This window comes from Lissotriton helveticus, chromosome 6, assembly GCF_964261635.1.
Source record: "Lissotriton helveticus chromosome 6, aLisHel1.1, whole genome shotgun sequence".
Lineage (NCBI taxonomy): Eukaryota > Metazoa > Chordata > Amphibia > Caudata > Salamandridae > Lissotriton > Lissotriton helveticus.
In genome coordinates this window covers 1,933,732,829-1,933,756,024 of record NC_136067.1, presented here as the reverse complement: position 1 = coordinate 1,933,756,024, position 23,196 = coordinate 1,933,732,829, and the positions used below count along the sequence as shown (strand labels likewise).

The 23,196-nt window shown below is 45.0% G+C and overlaps 1 protein-coding gene across 7 annotated transcripts in view; it reads right to left on the bottom strand.

Annotated features, from left to right (window-relative positions):
* Positions 1-203: 203 nt before the first annotated feature.
* CENPO (centromere protein O) overlaps positions 204-23,196 on the bottom strand; it is a 138,071-nt gene continuing 115,078 nt past the window's right edge. For all 7 annotated transcript variants that reach the window (XM_078649927.1, XM_078649924.1, XM_078649923.1 and 4 more), the window contains 2 exons: positions 20,977-21,148; positions 204-700 (listed from right to left, as the gene is read on the bottom strand). In XM_078649927.1, coding sequence (XP_078506053.1) covers positions 591-700; positions 20,977-21,148 — 282 coding nt within the window. In that variant the 3' untranslated portion in view covers positions 204-590. The remainder of the gene's footprint in view (positions 701-20,976; positions 21,149-23,196) is intronic.

The following is a 23,196-nucleotide window of genomic DNA, read 5'->3' as shown; positions in this document are numbered from 1 at the left end:
CAGGGCTATTGCCAGGATAAAAAAAAGTCTATTCAGTGAAGAGAAGAGAAAAAATATGCATCTGTACAGTGGGCTCCGTTTCCTATGTGGACATGTAAACTACATAGGATTGTGCACAGGGAGAAAATTACAGCTTTCCAGGAGAACCTCTGGGAATGTTTGTAAATTGAAAACAACCCATAAACGTACATTCATACGAAGGGGCCATTTAAGTAAAAGCATTTTTATTATTTGTACTGAAAATAGACAAAATGAGATCATTGCCAACATTTTATAAAATGATCAAAATAAACCAGACTAGCGTTAACACTGTCCAAACGAAACTGATATAAAGCTAATCTAGCTCTTAAAGGATATGTTCAGTGCAGGCGGAAAACACTAGTGTACTGTCAAGCTGCCCCCAAGTCACTTTAAAGCTGGTGGTATTAATGTTTCTCGCTGTATACACAAATGCATATACACATTGACTTTTCTGCCTCAAGTCTACCATTTTACCAGGAAGAGCCATAGGGCAATGCTTCCTAAACTGACCATCTTTAGATCAATTGTCGCCCGGATGAGGATTCATTCTGGACGCGGATGCTCCCATCTCATAAAGAGTCTTCTGAACAGAGGGTCTCAAACACCTCATGAACACCCTTCTGGCGGAACAAAGCAGAGTGCGTGGATAACATCTGTTGAACTTGTACAGGTAGGTCATCTGGAGGAAACAAAACATATTTAGGATCAATATACAGCTGTTTGAATACAGGCAAACCCTGGTGGTTTAGGATTTAAAAAATCTAGAGTATCTGCAAGCAATAAAACAGCATATATGTAAGAACAGTTAACAAACAGAAACAAATTAAAAACACGTACCAAACAAAACATAGCAAAAAAGTATTAGCTTGATTAAATTAAAAACCATTTATTGAGTGCTCGGTTATCCAAAGGTGTCCTGGAACTAGCCGTCTTAAACCCTATCCATCCAGCTAGCTTCCAGAAGAATCATCATTATCACCCTATTGAGGTCTTCAACTGTTTATGAAAAGGAATAAGGTTGGTATTCTTATACAGAATGACGGGAAATTCCACAGCATCACCCTTAAGTGTCAGAAGGAGAATCATTTGAGGTAGCCCGCTATAAGCATAAAACCAGCAGATATGCACTCAGAGGACCCAATAGTGTTCAGTCTAATCACTGATTTAATGCAGATGAAAGTAAACCTTTAATCTAAAAATAAATAAAGGTGTCTGTGTATACTGCAGTAGTTAATCTCTGGATTAAACCTTTTTTCATGCAAGTATTCAGTCTTGTTAAGGCCCCATCTGTCCAACCCATGGTTGCATTAATTGTTCAAGATTCAACACATTCAGGCATATCAAAGACCTGTGCGATTGACCCTGAAGGGGCAAACCGAATTAAGAGCGCTTCGATCTCAATACAGAATCAGCAGATAGGCGCATAATTTTGAACGTGCAAAAAGATAAATGTAGAGAAGCCCAAAAGTACCATAAAAACAGGCACCCAATGAATTGTTGGATTTCCAAGACCAGAGGACACCGAGGACTTATTAGAAGTACAGCACTTTGTGGATTCGACTGTATACTGGAAACTAGATTCTTAAAATGGTGATGAGAAGGAGGAACATCCCATACAGAGAAATAGATGCTTATTTTCGGACTATTGAGGAACTGCAAGCTATATAAAAGGTGATGATGGGTTGTGAAGAGGGCTCAGCGAGTGAAGGCTTGCCCCCAAAATCTGCAGTGATCTGAAAATCTCCATGTTCAATACTGGCAGGGTGGACTCAGCTTTTCATTACGTCACAGTTTGTCTTGTCAACCAGTGTGGCTCTACTTAATCCACCTTCATCCCCCGAAACCAGCACTGCCAACAAAGGTAAGCCAGGCTGTGACAGGGGGTACTGCTTGGTGGAAGGCGTCCCTAGTCTTAAAGATCTCAGTTTTCATCTAAGGTGGGCCCCACATTATTGCTCTTTTAAGAAAACAGGACACTGCCACTTTAAGACAAGCTATGGCCATCTTGGATCCAAATAGATCTGATGGCCCTTTCCCATAGCAGACTTGTCTGCTATTCCCAGCCTTAGAGCGAGACTGGTGCTGCAACTGAGGCTCAGCTGCATAAGATAAGCACGGCGTTGGGATTACTCTTTGCTGTGTGTGTGACTGCAGAAGCTGTTGTGCTGCCATTTATGTGAGTGATTGCAGAAGTTGTTGTGCTACTATCTGTGTGTACTCTTCGTACGCTGTATGGGTATTCTATGTTATGCAATGGCGTGGCAACCATATTTGAGTATTATTTATATATTAGGCAACAGTGAGGTAGCTGAAAACTATGCACAAATTATGTTTAGGCACATGTATGCTCTGCAACATTGAAGTAATTGAAAGCTATTCATAATAGTTATAGAGATTATATGCGGATCAGGAGTGTTTGGTTACGTGCATGTTTTGCAACTGAAAGCTAGGAAGAAACCATGAATGTACTGACTGAAACATATGTAGATGTAAAGAAACAAGTGCATGCTCTATGTGGACCAGTGCCAAAAATGATCCTTGGTGTGACGCGTTTACATGAGATCTAAGCTGAACAACTAGTCCACATCTTGCTAGGTAAGTAGGTTGTTTAGCTGGCTTAGGTTACTGGGGAACCAGCTGTTGATGTGGAAACATCTTGAAAGCCATTACAAGCAATATTTACTTGTGACAGTGCTCCATTCGTCGTCTCTGCAGGTTCTGTTCCAGCCAGGCCCTTCTTATATAGAGTAACTTCTCTTAACTATAACTAGTCATTATATTTGAAGCAGCTCAGGAAGCCTTTGATGTCGGTCAGGGTCAGTTCTTACTGTACGCGAGAATCATGGACATAGTACGGGACATTTGGCCAACATATCCCACAGTCCCTCCCTCCTAGGACATGTTTAGGGCACTGCTGGAGTTTAGTGGGGGCAAACACTTGATATCCCACCTGTACAGGGCAATGATTGAGGACAAGCCGAGGATCATACTTAGGGGTAAATTGGCCAGGGAGGAGGAACTTGGTCTGTAGTTGGAGGAAGCACAGTGGAAGTGCATTTGTGTGCCACGAGGGTACTGTAATGTAAGGTTTAAATTGGTACATTTTAAATACACACACCATACATATATCACTCTGGTCCTGTCGCACCGAATAGACGCAGTTTAGTTTAGTTTATTTGTTTAGCATAGTTAATTAAAACCATTGCTGTGAAATATCCATATTAGCACAATTATCGCAGCAAGAAACAAAACTGAAGAAATACACTGTCATTTTTAAAAAAAATCTATACATTTAAAAACAATCTTAAAACTACCAGTGTTAAGTTGCTATTGAAATCCAAAAATAAAAAGATTAGAACAAGAGGTGCTAGACCAGGGGACGAAAAAAGTCAGTAATACGTTTTTGGGGCGGGGGGGGGGGGGGGGGATTAGGAAGCGTAGGAGCCAAGGAGGGTGAAAAGAAATTAACCAAGAGTCTCACAAACTTTCCAACCCTAGCAAGCGCTTGAATGTCTGTGGAGGTAAAACACAGAGCCGTCGCCTCCCAGCATGACCTAGTGCCCCATTTTAAAAATAAAGGTTTTAATAAATGCCTTCTGGGGCCATCCATAGCGGGGCAACAACACAGAAGGTGCGGCCATGATTCTTTATGGAATAGACCCCACTAAGATGGATGAGTGTCCCCGGTGCCAGAGCAGCCCTGCTACCTACCTTCGTTTGGCCTGGTGCTGCCCCTCGGTGCACAATTTATGGGACCTAATGGTCCAAAGACTGGGGTATATTGAGGGTGTGATGCTGAAAGCAGACCCAGTCAAGTGCCTCTGGGAAGCATTAAGAAACGAAAGGATAGGAAAATGGAACAGAAGTTTATGCAATTGGCTCCTAATGGCAAAAAGGAGGGTTTCCATTCCGTGTCCTACGGAACAGAGTTGGACAAAGGATGTTAAAGAATGGGGGGCAGCAGAAGAAATACGTCAGAGTAGGACGGACGTTAAGGCGGCTGATGATCTACTCCTTGCAGGGTTTCACAAAGCAGGGGAATGACATGAGGGCCACTCACTGGAGTCTGATGACTGACAATTCTTTTCGTACCTGTGGCAGGGTTAATCGGGAAGAAGAGACTTGGAATGTAATTACTATAACATTGTTTTTTTGTTTGTTTTGGTTTTCTCCTTTTCTCAATTACTATGTTTATTACTTTTTGTCCGCTCTACCAATTTATTGTAAAGCTCTCTTATCCTTCGGGATCTTGTTCGCGCTATATAAAACTTTATAAATAAATAAATAGTGATGTCTTTGTCCTTATTACAATGCTAGTACGGATTTCCTGATGTTTCATGGCACATGTGGAAGAATGCTATGTTTTATACGAAACGTTGAAGGTAAAGACAGCAGTTGCATTTTTTGCGAGTTTAAAATATTACTTTCTTTTAAACTGACATTTTTACCCAACTAGAACATCAATTTAACCATTGTTTTTTTAACGTAAAATAAGACTGTATTATCATATTAACTAGTTCAACCCATTGCTGATCTCCGGCTGTGCCCAGCGAGGGGTTTGCCACAGCGCCTTGCCATAAGAATGTAAGGAAAAAACACAGTTGATGGACAGAATGTAGAACAATGTCATACATTCACCCCAGTACAAGGATCTGGGCCTAAATCCATCTTTTTTTGCACTCCACACCACCCTGGGTTAGACACTGGCTATATGCAAATCAGCTCTGACCCTGTGCCTCATGGGAACAGTCCAGTCCGAACTACCCAGCCATGTCTTTCCCAGACCGGAATCAAGCATCCAAGGACCGGTTTCTGGCTATCAGCCTTCATCAGCCTGGATAGCTTGACTCCAGTGGTGTGGAGAGCCTGGGACTCACGTCTGAGCATCCCCAGCCCACTCGGGGTGAAATTGCAAAAAACACAGTTGATGGACAGAATGTAGAACAATGTCATACATTCACCCCAGTACAAGGATCTGGGCCTAAATCCATTGTTTTTTTGCACTCCACACCATCCATCACCACCCCCTTTTGTACCGCTTTTGGCAGCCATAAGTGTGGCAGGGTATGCTCAGACGTGAGTCCCTTGCTCACTTTGCCACTGGATTCAAGCAAGCCGGGCTGAAGACGGCTGGAATGCCAGAAACCGGTCCTCGGAAGCTTGTTTCCGGTCCAGGGAAGACATGGCTTGGCAGTTCGGGCTGGACTGTTCCCATGAGGCACAGGGTCAGACTGATTTGCATATAGCCATGTCTGAACTGGGGGGGCAGAGTGGGCTAAAGAACGGTGATGGATTAAACCCAGATCTTTTGACTGGGTGTGAGTGTTTGATTGATTCAGATGCTCCGTCCATCACCACCCCCTTTTGTACCGCTTTTGGCCGCCATAAGTGTGGCAGGGTATGCTCAGACCTGAGTCCCTTGCTCACTTTGCCACTGGATTCAAGCAAGCCGGGCTGAAGACGGCTGGAATGCCAGAAACCGGTCCTCGGAAGCTTGTTTCCGGTCCAGGGAAGACATGGCTTGGCAGTTCGGGCTGTACTGTTCCCATGAGGCACAGGGTCAGACTGATTTGCATATAGCCATGTCTGAACTGGGGTGGCAGAGTGGGCTAAAGAACGGTGATGGATTAACCCCAGATCTTTTGACTGGGTGTGAGTGTTCGATTGATTCAGATGCTCCGTCCATCACCACCCCCTTTTGTACCGCTTTTGGCCGCCATAAGTGTGGCAGGGTATGCTCAGACGTGAGTCCCTTGCTCACTTTGCCACTGGATTCAAGCAAGCTGGGCTGAAGACGGCTGGAATGCCAGAAACCGGTCCTCGGAAGCTTTTTTCCGGTCCAGGGAAGACATGGCTTGGCAATTCGGGCTGGACTGTTCCCATGAGGCACAGGGTCAGACTGATTTTCATATAGCCATGTCTGAACTGGGGTGGCAGAGTGGGCTAAAGAACAGTGATGGATTAAACCCAGATCTTTTGACTGGGTGTGAGTGTTTGATTGATTCAGATGCTCCGTCCATAACCACCCCCTTTTGTACCGCATAAGAATGTAAGGTGCCATTATAAATAAGGCAGGCCTACTGACGTCAACATTTCAGAACATAAGATATATTTAAAAAAACTAGGCCTACTAGCTTTGTCAGGGTGTCACCACACCAACATACTTAAAGCAAATCTACAAGGTCACCACAAGGTCACCACATTAAAAAACAATCAACCATATGTCATAATTTACCAAATAAAACAATTTAGTCAATATAATCAAATGCATTCATTTTTAATACACACATTGCGATGTTTCTTAATAGTAGTTATCACTAAAATATTTTAAATAAAACACCTTTAATCAAAATAACCATAAACATGTATTTCAGTCTAACTATAACATTATTTTGGCCACATAATAAAGCCATAGGATCAACCAAAAAGTGGTCCGAGCACACCAGCTGAAGAACACACAGCACCAGCTCGGAGTGCTTTAAAAAAATTATAGAAAGCTTTCCTTGGGCCATGTATTTAATATCCCAGGAGAATTACTGCAAATTTGTTTAAAAAAATCTCCAGAGGGGTTGCCGTGCTCCCTGTGGCACCCTGCAGCTCTCCCAAACAAAAATTTAAAAAATAGTTTGCGGTGCCCTCGTCCTTTTTGGGGCACCACCAGAAACAAAAAACAGCAAAAGCAAAGCCCTTGGAGGGGATTATATGGCACTCCTCTCAGGAGGAGTGACTAGTTAATGAGCAGATAAGCCACTGCTGTTTATCTGTGTGGCATAATGTCAGCATTTCTTTTTTCATTTTCTGGCTGCCCCGAACCCACCCGGTGCACACCAAACGAATATTATTCTTGGGGCTACACAGGAGACTCAATACCCCAGCAGTCTTGCCGGCTGCTTGTGGAAGCCAACCCACCCTTTTTATTGGGGTGGGTGCCCCAATAAACACATCCATTTGTTGGGGGTTGCGGGCCAAGTCCCCCACAGTCTGCCATCTTACCGCCAGTATCCATTCTTGGGAGCCAGCCACATTTATATGTGCTCCCGCTTGGCAGGAGCATCTTTGCTTTCACGGGCAGGGAACAAGTCTGCCATATTCCGTGGTTGGGAGATGAGGTCCCAGGACACTGACTTGCGTTGGGCCCTGGGGGATGGAATTTAATTCAATAAAACGTAATGGGCTGCCCCTCCTCCTCGGGCCCTGGCACACCCTGGGAGGATTTTAATGAAAAAAGGAGCTACCTCGATTTTAGGTACTTTGGTAAAATATTTTATTTTTTTCCAGTGGTACCATGAAATAATCAAAAACGTTATTGTTTTTAACTTTTGTCCCTCACAATGCCTAAGTGGGGGGTTGGTGTCAGAGTTTCCCTAGCCTGCCCCGCTATGTTCTTTTCAATTCATTTTTCAGGACACAGTGTTTGAGTCCCTGCGTCTTAAAATGGTGACCCAATGTCCCTGTAAAAGTTGAGCCAATCACAACTTATATACTGATCTACCAGTTCCATGGGACTCCTTTGGCGCCACATATCCCTACATTTTAAACCGTAATTTCTCAAAAACGACTTTACAGGGTTACAACAATCACAAAACGCACACTTTCTGGGTAAAGATCTAGCTTTCTGCCAAATTTCATATAATAGTGTTCAGCTGTTTTTGCTGCAGTGTTATCTTAAGGTCCTATGGAAAAATGCATGGGGCAAACACGTTTTGTGAGCCCTTTTTCTCAGGTCCCCGCTCGACAGATTACCCCCAAGATTTCCAGGAAGGAGCTGTGGTGGAGGAAATTATTGGGGATAAACTTTATTAAGATTCATCAACCGGTGCCAAAATTATTAGCAAAACAAAAAACTCTTGGAAAGTGTTACCTAATTATAGCACAGTGGCAGCCACCACTATGTATTATATTACATACACAGACCTATATATATATAGGCAAAGGAAAGGCAGTGCGGGACATCGGGTGAAAGCTGCTTGAAGATCCTGCCTTACACGCACACTTGCGACAGTCCTGGCAAGAACCACTGCATGCTGGGACATGTAGTTTGTTTCACCCCCGTTACACTGAAGCAGGTGACACTGATCTCCGCTTGTGGGTGGAGCCAACTAGAACTATTTGAGTTGGGGCAGAACTGTTGGGCGGCAAATCTCACCTGTTACACCTGGGGCGCTGAAGAGGCCACATGGCCGAAATGCATACGCCCACGCCCATCTGTTTAACCTCAATAAAGAAACACCGCTGTATTCCCCTACCGTGGCTTCTGACTTTCTTTGGAGAAGGTATTTGTGGCATATTCTGCACTGCTAGCCAGCGACGTGCAACAGAAGCCCCTGCACGCAAGCTGGCCTGGTCATCACTGGCGCTGTTCTGTTTTGGCGGAATTTTCCTTTGGGTCCGAGGTATCGGAAGGACCAGGCCCACCACGGCATTCAGGAGGAACAGAAGCGATGCAACTTTGCACTGGGTGAGGCGCACTGCCGCACTTACCCCCGTGAAAGTTTACCTGCCTGTGGCGGTTGTGCAGTTGGGGACGCAAGGAGCTTCAACATTGTGGAAAGGCAGTGCGGGACATCGGGTGAAAGCTGCTTGCAGATCCTGCCTTACACGCACACTTGCGACAGTCCTGGCAAGAACCACTGCATGCTGGGACATGTAGTTTGTTTCACCCCCGTTACACTGAAGCAGGTGACACTGATCTCCGCTTGTGGGTGGAGCCAACTAGAACTACTTGAGTTGGGGCAGAACTGTTGGGCGGCAAATCTCACCTGTTACACCTGGGGCGCTGAAGAGGCCACACGGCCGAAATGCATACGCCCACGCCCATCTGTTTAACCTCAATAGAGAAACTCCTCTGTATTCCCCTACCGTGGCTTCTGACTTTCTTTGGAGAAGGTATTTGTGGCATATTCTGCACTGCTAGCCAGCGATGTGCAACAGAAGCCCCTGCACGCAAGCTGGCCTGGTCATCACTGGTGCTGTTCTGTTTTGGCGGAATTTTCCTTTGGATCCGAGGTATCGGAAGGACCAGGCCCACCACGGCATTCAGGAGGAACCGAAGCGATGCAACGTTGCACTGGGTGAGGCGCACTGCTACACTTACCCCCGTGGAAGTTTACCTGTCTGTGGCGGTTGTGCAGTTGGGGACGCAAGGAGCTTCAACATTGTGGAAAGGCAGTGCGGGACATCGGGTGAAAGCTGCTTGCAGATCCTGCCTTACACGCACACTTGCGACAGTCCTGGCAAGAACCACTGCATGCTGGGACATGTAGTTTGTTTCACCCCCGTTACATTGATCTCCGCTTGTGGGTGGAGCCAACTAGAACTATTTGAGTTGAGGCAGAACTGTTGGGCGGCAAATCTCACCTGTTACACCTGGGGCGCTGAAGAGGCCACACGGCCGAAATGCATACGCCCATCTGTTTAACCTCAATAAAGAAACTCCGCTGTATTCCCCTACCGTGGCTTCTTATATATATATACTTGCAGAGACCCAAAATAAGACCAGCCTCTTGGAAGAAAAATGACTCACGCTGTAGCTTGCTAGCCTGCTGCCAGCTTTATTGAAGGGGGGGAAGTTCAAAATAGTTCATGCCAGACGCGTTTCAAGAGCGACATGCTCTCTTCCTCAGTGGCGTGGTTAAAACTACAGTGGAGCGCTGTAAATGAATATCACCTGCCTGTAGGGCGTGGCCGACAGCACGTCCTTGTGGTTGATGAAGTCCTGAATTGGAGCGCTTCATTGCCAGCAATACAAAAATAAATCCCAAGTGGGTAGAAATCCTCCACCTTCACCTCCGCTGCCCTGCTTTGTGGCTTGCCAAAATGAGCAGGGCACAGCCATACTGCATAGGCGATTGCTGTTCTTCCATTCCTGCTGCTTGGTGCATGTGGGACCTGCCGGGACCCGCTGACCAGCGGTGGACTGTTCTTGTCACGGCCGGGACAGCCGCCATAAATCCAAAACTTGCAGAGACCCAAAATAAGACCAGCCTCTTGGAAGAAAAATGACTCACGCTGTAGCTTGCTAGCCTGCTGCCAGCTTTATTGAAGGGGGGGGAAGTTCAAAATAGTTCATGCCAGATGCGTTTCAAGAGCGACATGCTCTCTTCCTCAGTGGCGTGGTTATATATATATATATACACACATTATAATTACAAATCAATAGCTGCTCACTCAGGATGGCAACACAGATGGATTATTCAAAACAGTGCAACAGCATGCATGATGTGAGTGTCTTGGTATTCCGCATATAGATCCAAAACATATTTCCCACACTTCGTGTGGGAGATGGGAAAATCACAAACCACTCCAGAGCAAAGTTTGCTGCTATTAATTTATTCCGTAAAGCACGTGGCATGATAAGTTTCGGCTCTAACGGGTCTTGTTGCTGTGATGAGAGTGGCAACAGTGAACATGAATGTGTTCTTGCTTGACTGGATACTGCAGTAGAAAGTAAAGGGACTATAAAATCGGATGAGTGGGAACATTACTGCAGGAGACACTGAAGACACTGAATGCTGCATAACGCTAAGCGCTTTACGATCGCGCTGCTCTTTTAAATCTCCTTTTACCTATTTTATTTCTTTTGTGTTATACTTATCCCCTGTTCTTAGCTGCTATTACTTAGGGCCCCTTACCTGCATCATAATCGGAATTCACCGCATTTTTCGCGGGTCCGGTTCCGGGTGGTGGGGTGATAACGGGCGCCATCTTGGAGTGGTGTGGACGCCGAGAAACACCAGTAGTGAGCGGTCTAGCGCTCCTCACGCCCTGAGGGATATCTATTTAAGGCGAGCATTTGGGGGAAAGCCCTTGATGAAGACACTGAAGACACTGAATGCTGCATAACGCTAAGCGCTTTACGATCGCGCTGCTCTTTTAAATCTCCTTTTACCTATTTTATTTCTTTTGTGTTATACTTATCCCCTGTTCTTAGCTGCTATTACTTAGGGCCCCTTACCTGCATCATAATCGGAATTCACCGCATTTTTCGCGGGTCCGGTTCCGGGTGGTGGGGGTGATAACGGGCGCCATCTTGGAGTGGTGTGGACGCCGAGGAACACCAGTAGTGAGCGGTCTAGCGCTCCTCACGCCCTGAGGGATATCTACTTAAGGCGAGCATTTGGGGGAAAGCCCTTGATGAAGACACTGAATGCTGCATAACGCTAAGCGCTTTACGATCGCACTGCTCTTTTAAATCTCCTTTTACCTATTTTATTTCTTTTGTGTTATACTTATCCCCTGTTCTTAGCTGCTATTACTTAGGGCCCCTTTCCTGCATCATAATCGGAATTCACCGCATTTTTCGCGGGTCCGGTTCCGGGTGGTGGGGTGATAACGGGCGCCATCTTGGAGTGGTGTGGACGCCGAGGAACACCAGTAGTGAGCGGTCTAGCGCTCCTCACGCCCTGAGGGATATCTACTTAAAGCTCCCATTTTTCCGCGCAGTGGAATCGCGCAGCGGGCGTGCCTTCGCTGTGCCTGAGTCTTGCCAGAGTCCTGCCCGTCTGCGCCCGTCAGCGTCTCGGAGGCGGCCGGGGCGAGACAGCAGGACTATCTTTGTTGTTACCGCTGCTTTAGTAAGTATGCTCTCCTACTCCTCGGAGGACCTCCTTTCCTTACGTGTTGTTCGTGGTTCTTGCCACCACATTTTTCCTGGTGGTCGGGCTCTCAGGAAGGGATGTACGGAGTGCGGTTGGCGTCTTCCAGCTCTGCGGGGCCCCTTGTCGGATATTTCTCCGCTCCACTACCACTGTCTCCTTCTCAATACCAGATCGTTGAGTTGTCCCTCCCTCAACATTTGGAATCTCTTGAGGGAAACGAATACATCTTGCCTATTCCTCACTGAGACCTGGTTGGGGGAAGGCTCTGCCCCGGATTTGGCTAATGCCTTACCTCCTAATTATAATATCTTTAGGAGGGACAGAGCGATTGGTAGAGGAGGAGGTGTGGCTTTGATTGTGGACAATCGCTTTCTCTGTACGACCTTTCCTGTAAACAATATTCAGGGCTGTGAGTCCTTAGGATTTACCCTTCACTTTTCTCCCTCTCAAGCCTGTACTGGGATCCTTCTTTATAGAACGCCGGGACCCCTTGGGTCTTTTTTTTGATGACTTGCAAGCGGCACTCTCCGTGCCGTGTCTCAGATCAGAGCAGTGTATCCTGCTAGGTGATCTTAATTTGCACATGGACAGCAACTCAGACCCTGAGGTTCTAAAACTTATCGATATTACGGCTCCGTTAGGGCTGGTACCTTTCGTTCAGGGGCCGACTCATAACAAAGGTCACACTTTGGATCAGGTCTTTTCTACAAGACCAATAAATGTGTCTCCCCCGCAGCCTGTCCTGTGGTCTGATCATTTTTTAATTAACTTTGCACTCCTCTCTACTGCTACATCTCGGACGAAGCCTCTAAAAAACATCGCGAGGACCTCTCGGCCTTTTCACTTGATCTCTGCTGATATGTTATACGAAGCCCTCCTCAGTTTCCCTTGTCAACTTTCTGGCAATCTGGAAGAGGATCTTGTTCTCTTCCAGAATTGGTTTTTGGCCAGATTGGAGGTGCTGGCTCCTGAGAAGAGGACAATCTACTGAGAGACGTAGTTCCGCTCCATGGTTTACTCCGCATCTGAAGGCCCTACGTCAGAAGTGTAAGAAGGCGGAAAGGGCCTGGCGACGAGCCTATGATCCAGCCGAGAGATTGCAATATAGAGTGGTGACAAGATCATACCACAGGCAAATCTGGGTGGGGAAAAAGGCGTTTTTGGAGCGCAGAATAGATGAGGCCGACAACGCTACTAGAGAGATTTTTAGAATTGTAAAGGATTTTATTTCTCCTTCCCTAAACACTCCCTCTCACACGCACTCAGAAGCTTGGATAAAGCAACTAGCTGAGTTCTTTGTTGATAAAATTAAATCCATTCAGGACTCCTTTCCTCCTGCCTGCCCCTTGTTGGGCGTTAGCTGTCGGTTGTCCCTGCCTCCTCTGGATGGCAATGGTCTTTTTATGTGTGAATTCCCTCCTATGACCCTTACTAATTCCTTTGACCTTCTGTCCCATTTGAAGTCTGGCTCGCCGCTGGATCCTTGTCCTGCGAAGTGTCTGGGGAGAGTGGCATCAGTTCTTAACACCTTACTGAACCCACTTCTTAACTCCTCTCTGTCCACTGGTGTGGTCCCTCAGGCCTGGAAATGCGCTCTGATCCTACCGCTGATCAAAAAGCCAAACCGTGACCCTCTCATACACGCAAACTACAGGCCGATCTCTCTCCTCCCGGCGCTGGCGAAAGTAACCGAGAAGCATGTACATCGGTCGATCTCCAACTTTATCGAGGAGAACGACCTTCTTCACATGTCTCAATCTAGCTTCCGTGCGAATTTTAGCACGGAGACTGCCCTCCTCGAGGTTACCGACGCCATCAGGGAGGTTTTAGATTCTGGAGTCAAGGCCATGTTGGTTATGCTTGATTTGTCGGCGGCGTTTGACACCGTCCCCCATGAAGGCCTCCTGATAAGACTCTGGGAAATCGGCCTACGGGGGACGGTGTTGAGCTGGTTTAAATCTTTTCTGACCGGCCGCCGGCAAATGATCTGGGCGCCTCCTTTTTCTGCTGATATGTCGCCGCTAGAGGTGGGGGTGCCTCAAGGCTCCATTCTTAGCCCCATGCTGTTTAACATCTTTATGGCCCCTCTGGCGGCGGTTGCGGAATCCTTTGGCGCCCAGATCATATCCTATGCTGACGATACCCAGCTTCTGTTCACATGTGACAGAGGTGGGTCTTTCGATGGCATACGTATTAGGGACTGTCTCGATGCTGTCTTCGAGTGGTTCCGATGTCAGGGTCTCAAATGCAACTCCGATAAATCGGAGTTGCTTTTTTTTGGCTGCACTCCCGATCCTAGCTGGAAGGCCTGGTGGCCACAGGATATGTTCCCCCCGGACAATGCCTCTGTCAAGGCGAAAAACCTTGGAATTCTGATTGATAGTGACTTATCCTTTAGGCCCCATATCATCGGGCTTTCAGGGAAATGCTTTGGCATTCTCAGGATGCTTAGGAAATTTCTTCCTTTGCTGTCACTTCACCACAAAAAAACAATTGTGCAGGCGTTAATAGGGTCGCGTTTGGATTATGCGAACGCCCTCTATTTGGGTCTACCCAAATATCTTTTGACCCGCCTGCAAGTGGTGCAGAATTCTGCGGCTCGAGCCATTTTTGGACTCCCGAGACGGGCCAATGCCGCTGAGTTACTCAAAGCTTTGCATTGGTTGCCCATCTCTAAGAGAATCCTATTCAAAAGCCTAACTGTGGTTTTTAAAGCCCTTCACGGTATCGGCCCTAAGTACATTGGGAAACGCTTCTCTTTTTACCTGCCTAGTAGGGCTTTACGATCTGCTTCTTTGGCCAAAGTGGCTGTGCCTGTCATTAAGCGTTCCAGAACTGGAGGCCGGGCTTTCCGGTATCTGGCTTCGCGGGGCTGGAACGAGCTACCTCTGGTTTTACGAAGGGCAAGTAACCTTCTTGTTTTTAGGAAGGAATTAAAAACTTGGCTCTTTTCTGCATAGGGTTTCTTTGGCTTTTTTCTCTTCAGTTTTTAGTTGTTGTGTTGTTACGCTGTATCAAGTTCTCTTCGCTAAAGCGCCGGGCTGCTCTTTGGAGAAGCCGTGCGCTATAGAAGAAAATAAATAACATAAATAACATAACAGGAGTGGTGTTGATGCATATCAAGATTTAACTAAATATATGTGAGGGGTGGCCATTAGGCAGGCACATACAAGAGGGTTTGCAGAGTTACAGTCAAGCATTCACCTTGAGTGGTGAGAGGGAACTGTTATGAGAAAGCATCCATGTAGTCCTTCAGAGTCACTCAGGGCAAGGTTTCTTCAATGTGCTCATGAAGGGCGTTTGAAGTTAACAGATAAGAAGATTATTAGGCTTTGTGTAGGATTTGTTTAGAGAGTATTTATTAGCAGATAAACATTGGAAAACCACAAAAACGACATGGAACAAGATACCTATAACTGATGTAACTTTGGACAAAATAGCAAATGACTTTGCAGGACCTTTTATTAAGTTACCTGAGCATCTGGTGGTAGGGATCGTTTATTATTCTAGATAGATGAACTATTCTTTTATGAAAGAAATAACCCCAGAAGTGGTTATTATGTTTATAAAGTAGTAGGCTGACACACACTGCTCAAGCACATCTACCAGGATACTCTGAGAAACTCAGTATTTTACTCCACAGACTGCCCTCATGAGGTCCACTGATGCTACCCACTAGGGATCTCAGCTATACACGGCATGTGCCACACTTGGTTGGGAAAGAGACATAGGTTCAGTGGAACAAATGTTGCACACAAACAAAACTGGTCTCTATGCATCATCAACACAAGGTACTTCCTCTCAAATTTCTCCACCAAGTCTATTCCACACCTGCTAAGCGTGCTAAGACATAGGTCTTCAAATTCCATTCTTGTCCTAAATGTGGCCTACAACACGCAGATTCCTTTCATTCGACATAGCATTGTATGGCCATACAAGCATTCTGGAACGATCCAGTTAACACTATGTCAGACATGTTGGACTGCTGAATTTAACTGCGACCACGAACGGTATTACTGGGCAACGTTAAGGAGATCCTGTGGGGGTACGCGGGTTGGCCTTTCTCTTACCGAAAAGGAGATTGTATTTGTGGTGGAAAAGCATATGCTCATCTCGAAAAAAAATGGTTATGCAACACCAAATGTGAAACACATTCAGATTTACAACTTTCGTCCTCCAAACCCAAAGATATCTGGGCTCCATTATGCACCTTTCTATCCAACACTGCTGATGGACCTCCACCTATCCAACCAGCTCACCAGAGTGAGCGATACGTAGTGTGAATCTTTCTAGAGCCACTCCACAAACAGTCCAATCCCACCCATCTCCTGATAGACTGAGCTGACTTATTGCAGACTCCTTATGCACTAATGAATGTCGCACTCCTTTCATTCCAATTGTAACCTGCGAGAGTGAAAGACACCCTCCTATCAATATGTTAATTCTAACACTGTGAAAGAGACACCTCACCGTGATGTTAATTCTGTACTTTCACATGTACTACATATTCTACTAAAGTTTCACTGTTATGTACCACGAAGATTTGGAAAATAATATATATATTACCTACTGGCGGTCGCCAGTAGGTATATATAGTTAGGATTTTTTCCCTATGGGATTTTTGAAAATTCTATGTCTAATAACTTTGGCGTTTGTGGACGGAATTGGCTGAAATTTTCTGGAAAATGGAACATTTTGTTTCTGAGCAGCCACTGGAAATTTGGGGGGAGTTGGTCCAGGGGGGGCCGAGAAAAAAGGGGGGTCCCAAAACGTGTTTTTAACATTGAGTTTTCCATAGGGCGGTTAGCCTCACTTTTAGCCCGAACGGCTGAATGGATTTGCACGAAACTTGGCAAAATTGTAGGGACTGGTAGCCCGATGTGCCTTTTGTAGGTCTCAATATATGTGCTGCAGTGGATTTTGAGAAAATAACGTTCAAAAAAAGATATATATCTGTAAGCGCGGACCAGGCAGCGCCCCGGTACGCGTACTTGACGCGTAACGGAACTTCGCGTAGCGAAGTTGATTGGCTCTCCGGTGTCTGTCAACATTCTAAACAGTCCGGAGCGGCCGCCATCTTGTCTCTCGGTAGGATCGAGAGACAAGAGGAGGTCAAAAGCGAAGGGGCAAATGACCTTAAGGGGGCATAGTAGATACTCCCTGACCCCCTAGGTTTGATGTGGAGGCTTTAAAGGGGCCCCGCTAAGCAAAAAAAAAAAAAAATTTTTTTTGTTTTTTTTCGTGGTTAGCGCCCGGCACGCGAACCGGGAAGCGTACTGGGGAGCGTATCACAATAAAAAATGAATGATAGACTTTTCAAATGCTGTATGTTAATTGATTGTTGGTTTTGTTGATTTTTTTTTTTTTTTTTAACTTTTTTTATTGTGTTTCATAATTTATTAAACTTTCTAACATTTCATTGTCAGAAATTTCATAATCATGGAATATAGATTGTAGTCTCTGAGGTTGTAAAATGTCCTCATTTGCAAGGAGGTTATCTACTGCTTGCACACATGGTCAGTAACATCAACAGCAGTGGATTGTAGGTAACAGTATCGTTAGTTTACTCCCTATAGCTGTCTTTCTTTTAACATAACTGTGTATTTCCTTCCCTTATAGTTACTGTTCTTTTTTAAAAAATATTTTTTTGGTTAGCTTCCGGTACGCGTACCGGGTAGCGCTCCGGGAGCGAACTAAGAGAAATACAGGTTGGCAGAGTTCCAAATATTCTACCAATTTTTTTATAATGGGGAGTTAGTTCTGAAAAGAACTTTTTTTTTTATGTTTTTGTTGTTTTATATTTTTTTTAGTATTTTTTGAACATTTTTTTACTTTTTTTGTATTTTCTGAACGTTTTTAAAATTTTTTTGGTTTTTTTGGGGGGGGGGGAAACAAAAACGATCCATTATAAAGGGCTCAACAGGAGCAAAAAAAAAAAAAGAATTTATTTTTTGGTGCGTCTTGTGCAAACATTAATATGATTTTGAATTGCTCGCAAAATCAAAGTGATGCTACTTTCTCTGTAGCAGATGAAAGCGCCACATTCCACGCACACTTGTTTTACGTGCCCAAACAACATTTGGATGTTTGCAATCACCTCCCTCGCCTCTGGTCCCGACACCTCTGGAACCACCGATCTTCTTGCCATTTGGAGGGGATTTTGTTGTTGGTCACGTAGCTGGGCAGCACTATAGTTATTTGGGTGCCACCTACTCATATGCCGATGCATAGTATGATTGCCATAACTATATTTTTTATCAGTGCCCCTTGACAATCTGTCACCGCATATGCGGCAAAACACGTAACGAGCATTCACTTTCTTTTGCCCCTCAGGAATTCTGTAGAATTGCCAGATATAATTCTCCTGTCGATTGTACCTCCTGGGCTCCTCTGGCAAAAACTCATGCTCTTCCTCCTCTTCCTCCTCTTCCTGTTCTTCCTCTTCTTGCAGAATTACTTCTGCAGGTGGTCCTCTCTTTCTTGGATTTGGTGGAGGTGGTGGGCTAGCACCAGCTGAAGCTACTAATGAAGCCATCACAAAGTCTCAATAAAGGGTCTTTCTCTCACCAAGATGAAAGTCAGAGTGATGAAAGAAGGAGGGGTTTTCATCATTTGGGAAAAACAAAAGTTCTAAACCAATGAAAAGTGTCCATTTTAGATCACATGACCTTGTATTACATCATTAGGAAACCAAAAGTGAAATGAACCAATGAAAAGTGTTATTATCGAGTCACATGACCTGCTATGTTTACATTACGCGGTCGGCGCCGCGCCGCGGATCGCTTCCGGTTCGCGTACCGCTGCGCTTCCGGGTACGCGAACGTAGCACGTAATATGACGTATTACGCGAGAACGCGAAACGTCATGCTGACGCGAAGCGTCGCGATGTTGTTTTGTAACGCGAGAGGTGCGCTAAAGGAACGTTTACCAGTTCGCGTACCGGGTCGCGCCTCCGGATTGAGCTAACGGGAAGCTAACCGGTACGCGTACTGGGAGCGAAACAAAAAAAAATAAAAAAAAAATTGTATAAAAAACATGTAAAAAATATTTTTCTTTTTAAAGAATAATACATTGTAAAGGTTTTGATATTAGCTATTAAAAAACCAATGAAATTCACTGAAAAAACCATAGGTTATAGACCATATATAGTTAGGAATTAGCATTTACAAAACCTTAAAAATTCACTGAAAAAACCATAGGTTATAGACCATATATAGTTAGGGATTAGCATTTAAAAAACCTTATTTTACTCACACAAAACCATTGAAATTCCATATATAGTTAGTTGTACTAACTATATATCACGCACCCGCAATCCACTGCTGATGATGTCACATATTACATCATTCATGACATGGTCAGTGACATCACTGATGACATCACTGATGACATCTCAAATGACATCACTGATGACATCACTGATGACATCTCAAATGACATCACTGATGACATCACTGATTAATTAATTAATTAATTAATTAATTAATTAATTAATTATGTGCTTATATAGCGCTGGAATCACTCCCGAAGGGGTACCTCCGCGCTTCGACCGCTGCGAAACCCTTCCTGGTTTCCCTGAGAGATGGTCCCTTAATGGGTATCTCCAGGGTGAGACCAGGCATCCCCGGCGGTCTGGTGGGGCCGTTAGTGAAGATGAGGCAAGCTAGTGCCCAGAGTTGCCGAGTGTGATCGCTGATCAGAGTGGGCACCGAGGCGAGAGAATTATCGAGTCCGCTGACCCTGGTCCAGAAACCTGCCGCGTCGGGAATCGAACCCTGGTCCCGGGCCGTCCTCTGCTCTCAGGTCTGCCGCCTCTAACCAGTGAGCCACACTACTCCACTGATGACATCTCAAATGATATTACTGATGACATCACTGTTGTGATAATACGATGAACCTCTTCAGACTCTAATATAACCTTAGATACACTCAGTGTAAACACAGACTCACAGATTGTCACTCATCCATGAAGTTACACACACACCTAGACAGTCATGCAAACAATCAATCACACCTCCATTTCCTTAACTATACAGTTAAACACACCTTACTTACTTATTCAAACAAATACTAAAACATATTTACTCACTTATACAATCCTGGATACAAGTTCACAATGATCCATACAGCCACTCACACATTCACTGGCTCTTATGCACAGTTATTTATATATGTCAACTCTCACATGTACTGTATTTTACATATGTACTTAATTTGACATGTAGCACTGAGATATCTATTCACTCACCAATACAGTCATGCACACAGTCAACCGCCCATACAGCTGTTTCCAACATGCACTTTTGAACCCATACATCTATGCACAGAGTCATACACTTCCCAGCCACTCACACACACACTCAGTCTACCATACAAATGCTTGGGCAACCAATCAATAACCTATATAGTTACTCATATAGCTACTGATCAACACATGCAGCAGTTTACAGAACAACAGACATAATGATGCACAAATTAAGACAGTTTAGTCACTAACCCATGCACTCAGTGAGACACATTTAATCACTCACTCATACAGTCAGTCACGCACCTACTAAATCCTTCATCCAGACACTTCTACATCTACTCATTCTTCAATATGTAAAACATATTTAAACTTTACAGAAACACACAGTCACTGGATGATGTCATCAGTGATGTCATCAGTGATGTCATTTGAGATGTCATCAGTGATGTCATCAGTGATGTCACTGACCATGTCATGAATGATGTAATATGTGACATCATCAGCAGTGGATTGCGGGTGCGTGATATATAGTTAGTACAACTAACTATATATGGAATTTCAATGGTTTTGTGTGAGTAAAATAAGGTTTTTTAAATGCTAATCCCTAACTATATATGGTCTATAACCTATGGTTTTTTCAGTGAATTTTTAAGGTTTTGTAAATGCTAATTCCTAACTATATATGGTCTATAACCTATGGTTTTTTCAGTGAATATATATATATATATATATTTCTTATTTCACACAAGCCCATGCATGGAACGTTGTGATATATTGTATGGGAACAATTATGATATAACTAAATCAACTTTATTCTCTAGAAGACAAATTATGAAAGGAACAAAGGTACAGACAGGGACACTGGCTGGAGCTATGGAATTCTGAAGCCACTGTGATTTCTGTATAATTATGGTTTCACCCCACTTGATAGTTAATCCACCACCAGCTGCACAATTTGAAGACTTCAAAATTAAAGAAATGTTTCCAGCACAAATGACTCAAGAGCTACTGCAAGTAGCACCACACATATTGCCACAATGTAGCACAACCTTGGTAGTCACCTGAACCAGAAAGAAATAGTGCAAAAGTGGTAGCAATCTTCTTCCTTACCTTGGCAAATGAGGTCGACCTCTGTGGGAAGACAGCGGACGCTGTCGCCATAAAGAAGCTTTGCACAAAACCGGAAGGACTGGTCCTCGTGTTTTACTTCGTATTTAAAGGACAACAGATTGCACAAAGAATTTGCCTGGAGTGCCCCAAGACGGTAACGTGCAGCATTGTTCTGTCGGTAGGAAAAAAAGAACTCTAGTACAACATCTCTCTCCAACACACACAAAATAAGAACTGAAACAATGCACAATTTGAGGCAGTAAACATTCACATTATACGTAAAACAATTCTAAAAGTTTAAACAGATTGCAGCAGACACGAGTATGCCATGGGTAATGCATGCATGATACACGGGTAGGACTCCTTTCAGTATGAACTTTTCTTATGCTAGTGGTACTGCACACAGGATGTACAGGTAGGGGTCCTACGACTAGGTCCTTGTCTTCTGCCGAAGGCAGTGCTGGGGGTTCTGCATGCAGGATATATGGGTAAGGTTCTTGCAGCAATACCCGTCTCTTGTGGCAAAGGACGTTCTGTGAGTTGTGCATGCAGGATATAGGAGTAAGAGTCTTGCAGTAATCGTCTCTTGTGCCAGAGGAAGAGCTGCAAGCTTTGCATGCAGGATATAGGGGTAAGTCTTGCAGCAATATCCATCTCTTGTGCCAGAGGAGGAGCTGCGAATGCAGGATATAGGGGTAAGAGTCTTGCAGTAATAACCGTCTCTTGTGCCAGAAGAGGAGCTGCAAGCTTTGCATGCAAAATATAGGGTTAAGAGTCTTGCAGTCATGACCGTCTCTTGTGCCAGAGGGGGAGCTGCAAGCTTTGCATGCAGGATATAGGGGTAAGAGTCTTGCAGTAATAACTGTCTCTTGTGCCAGAGGTGGAGCTGCAAGTTGTGCATGCATGATACACGGGTAGGACTCCTTTCAGTATGAACTTTTCTTATGCTAGTGGTACTGCACACAGGATGTACAGGTAGGGGTCCTACGACTAGGTCCTTGTCTTCTGCCGAAGGCAGTGCTGGGGGTTCTGCATGCAGGATATAGGGGTAAGAGTCTTGCAGTAATAACCGTCTCTTGTGCCAGAGGAGGAGCTGCAAGCTCTGCATGCAGGATATAGGGGTAAGAGTCTTGCAGCAATATCCGTCTCTTGTGCCAGAGGAGGAGCTGCGAGCTGGGCATGCAGGATATAGGGGTAAGAGTCTTGCAGTAATAACCCTCTCTTGAGCCAGACGAGGAGCTGCAAGCTTTGCATGCAGGATATAGGGGTAAGAGTCTTGCAGTAATAACTGTCTCATGTGCCAGAGGAGGAGCTGCAAACTTTGCATGCAGGATATAGATGTAAGGGTCTTGCAGTAATAACCGTCTCTTGTGCCAGAGGAGGAGCTGCAAGCTTTGCATGCAGGATATAGGGGTAAGAGTCTTGCAGTAATAACCGTCTCTTGTGCCAGAGGATGAGCTGCGAGCTTTTCATGCAGGATATAGGGGTAAGACTCTTGCATTAATAACCGTCTCTTGTGCCAGAGGAGGAGCTGCGAGGTTTGCATGCAGGATATAGGGGTAAGAGTCTTGCAGTAATAACCGTCTCTTGTGCCAGAGGAGGAGCTGCGAGCTGTGCATGCAGGATATAGGGGTAAGAGTCTTGCAGTAATAACCGTCTCTTGTGCCAGAGGAGGAGCTGCAAGCTTTGCATGCAGGATATAGGGGTAGAGTCTTGCAGTAATAACCGTCTCTTGTGCCAGAAGAGGAGCTGCAAGTTGTGTATGCAGGATATAGGGGTAAGAGTCTTGCAGTAATAACCGTCTCTTGTGCCAGAGGAGGAGCTGCAAGTTCTGCATGCAGGATATAGGGGTAATAGTCTTGCAGTATTAATTGTCTCTTGTGCCAGAGGAGGAGCTGCAAGTTGTGCATGCAGGATATAGGGGTAATAGTCTTGCAGTATTAACCGTCTCTTGTGCCAGAGGAGGAGCTGCAAGTTGTGCATGCAGAATATAGGGGTAATAGTCTTGCAGTAATAACCGTCTCTTGTGCCAGAGGAGGAGCTGCAAGCTGTGCATGCAGGATATATGGGTAAGGTTCTTGCAGCAATACCCGTCTCTTGTGGCAAAGGACGTTCTGGGAGTTGTGCATGCAGGATATATGAGTAAGAGTCTTGCAGCAATATCCATCTCTAGTGCCAGAGGAGGAGCTGCGAGCTGTGCATGCAGGATATAGGGGCAAG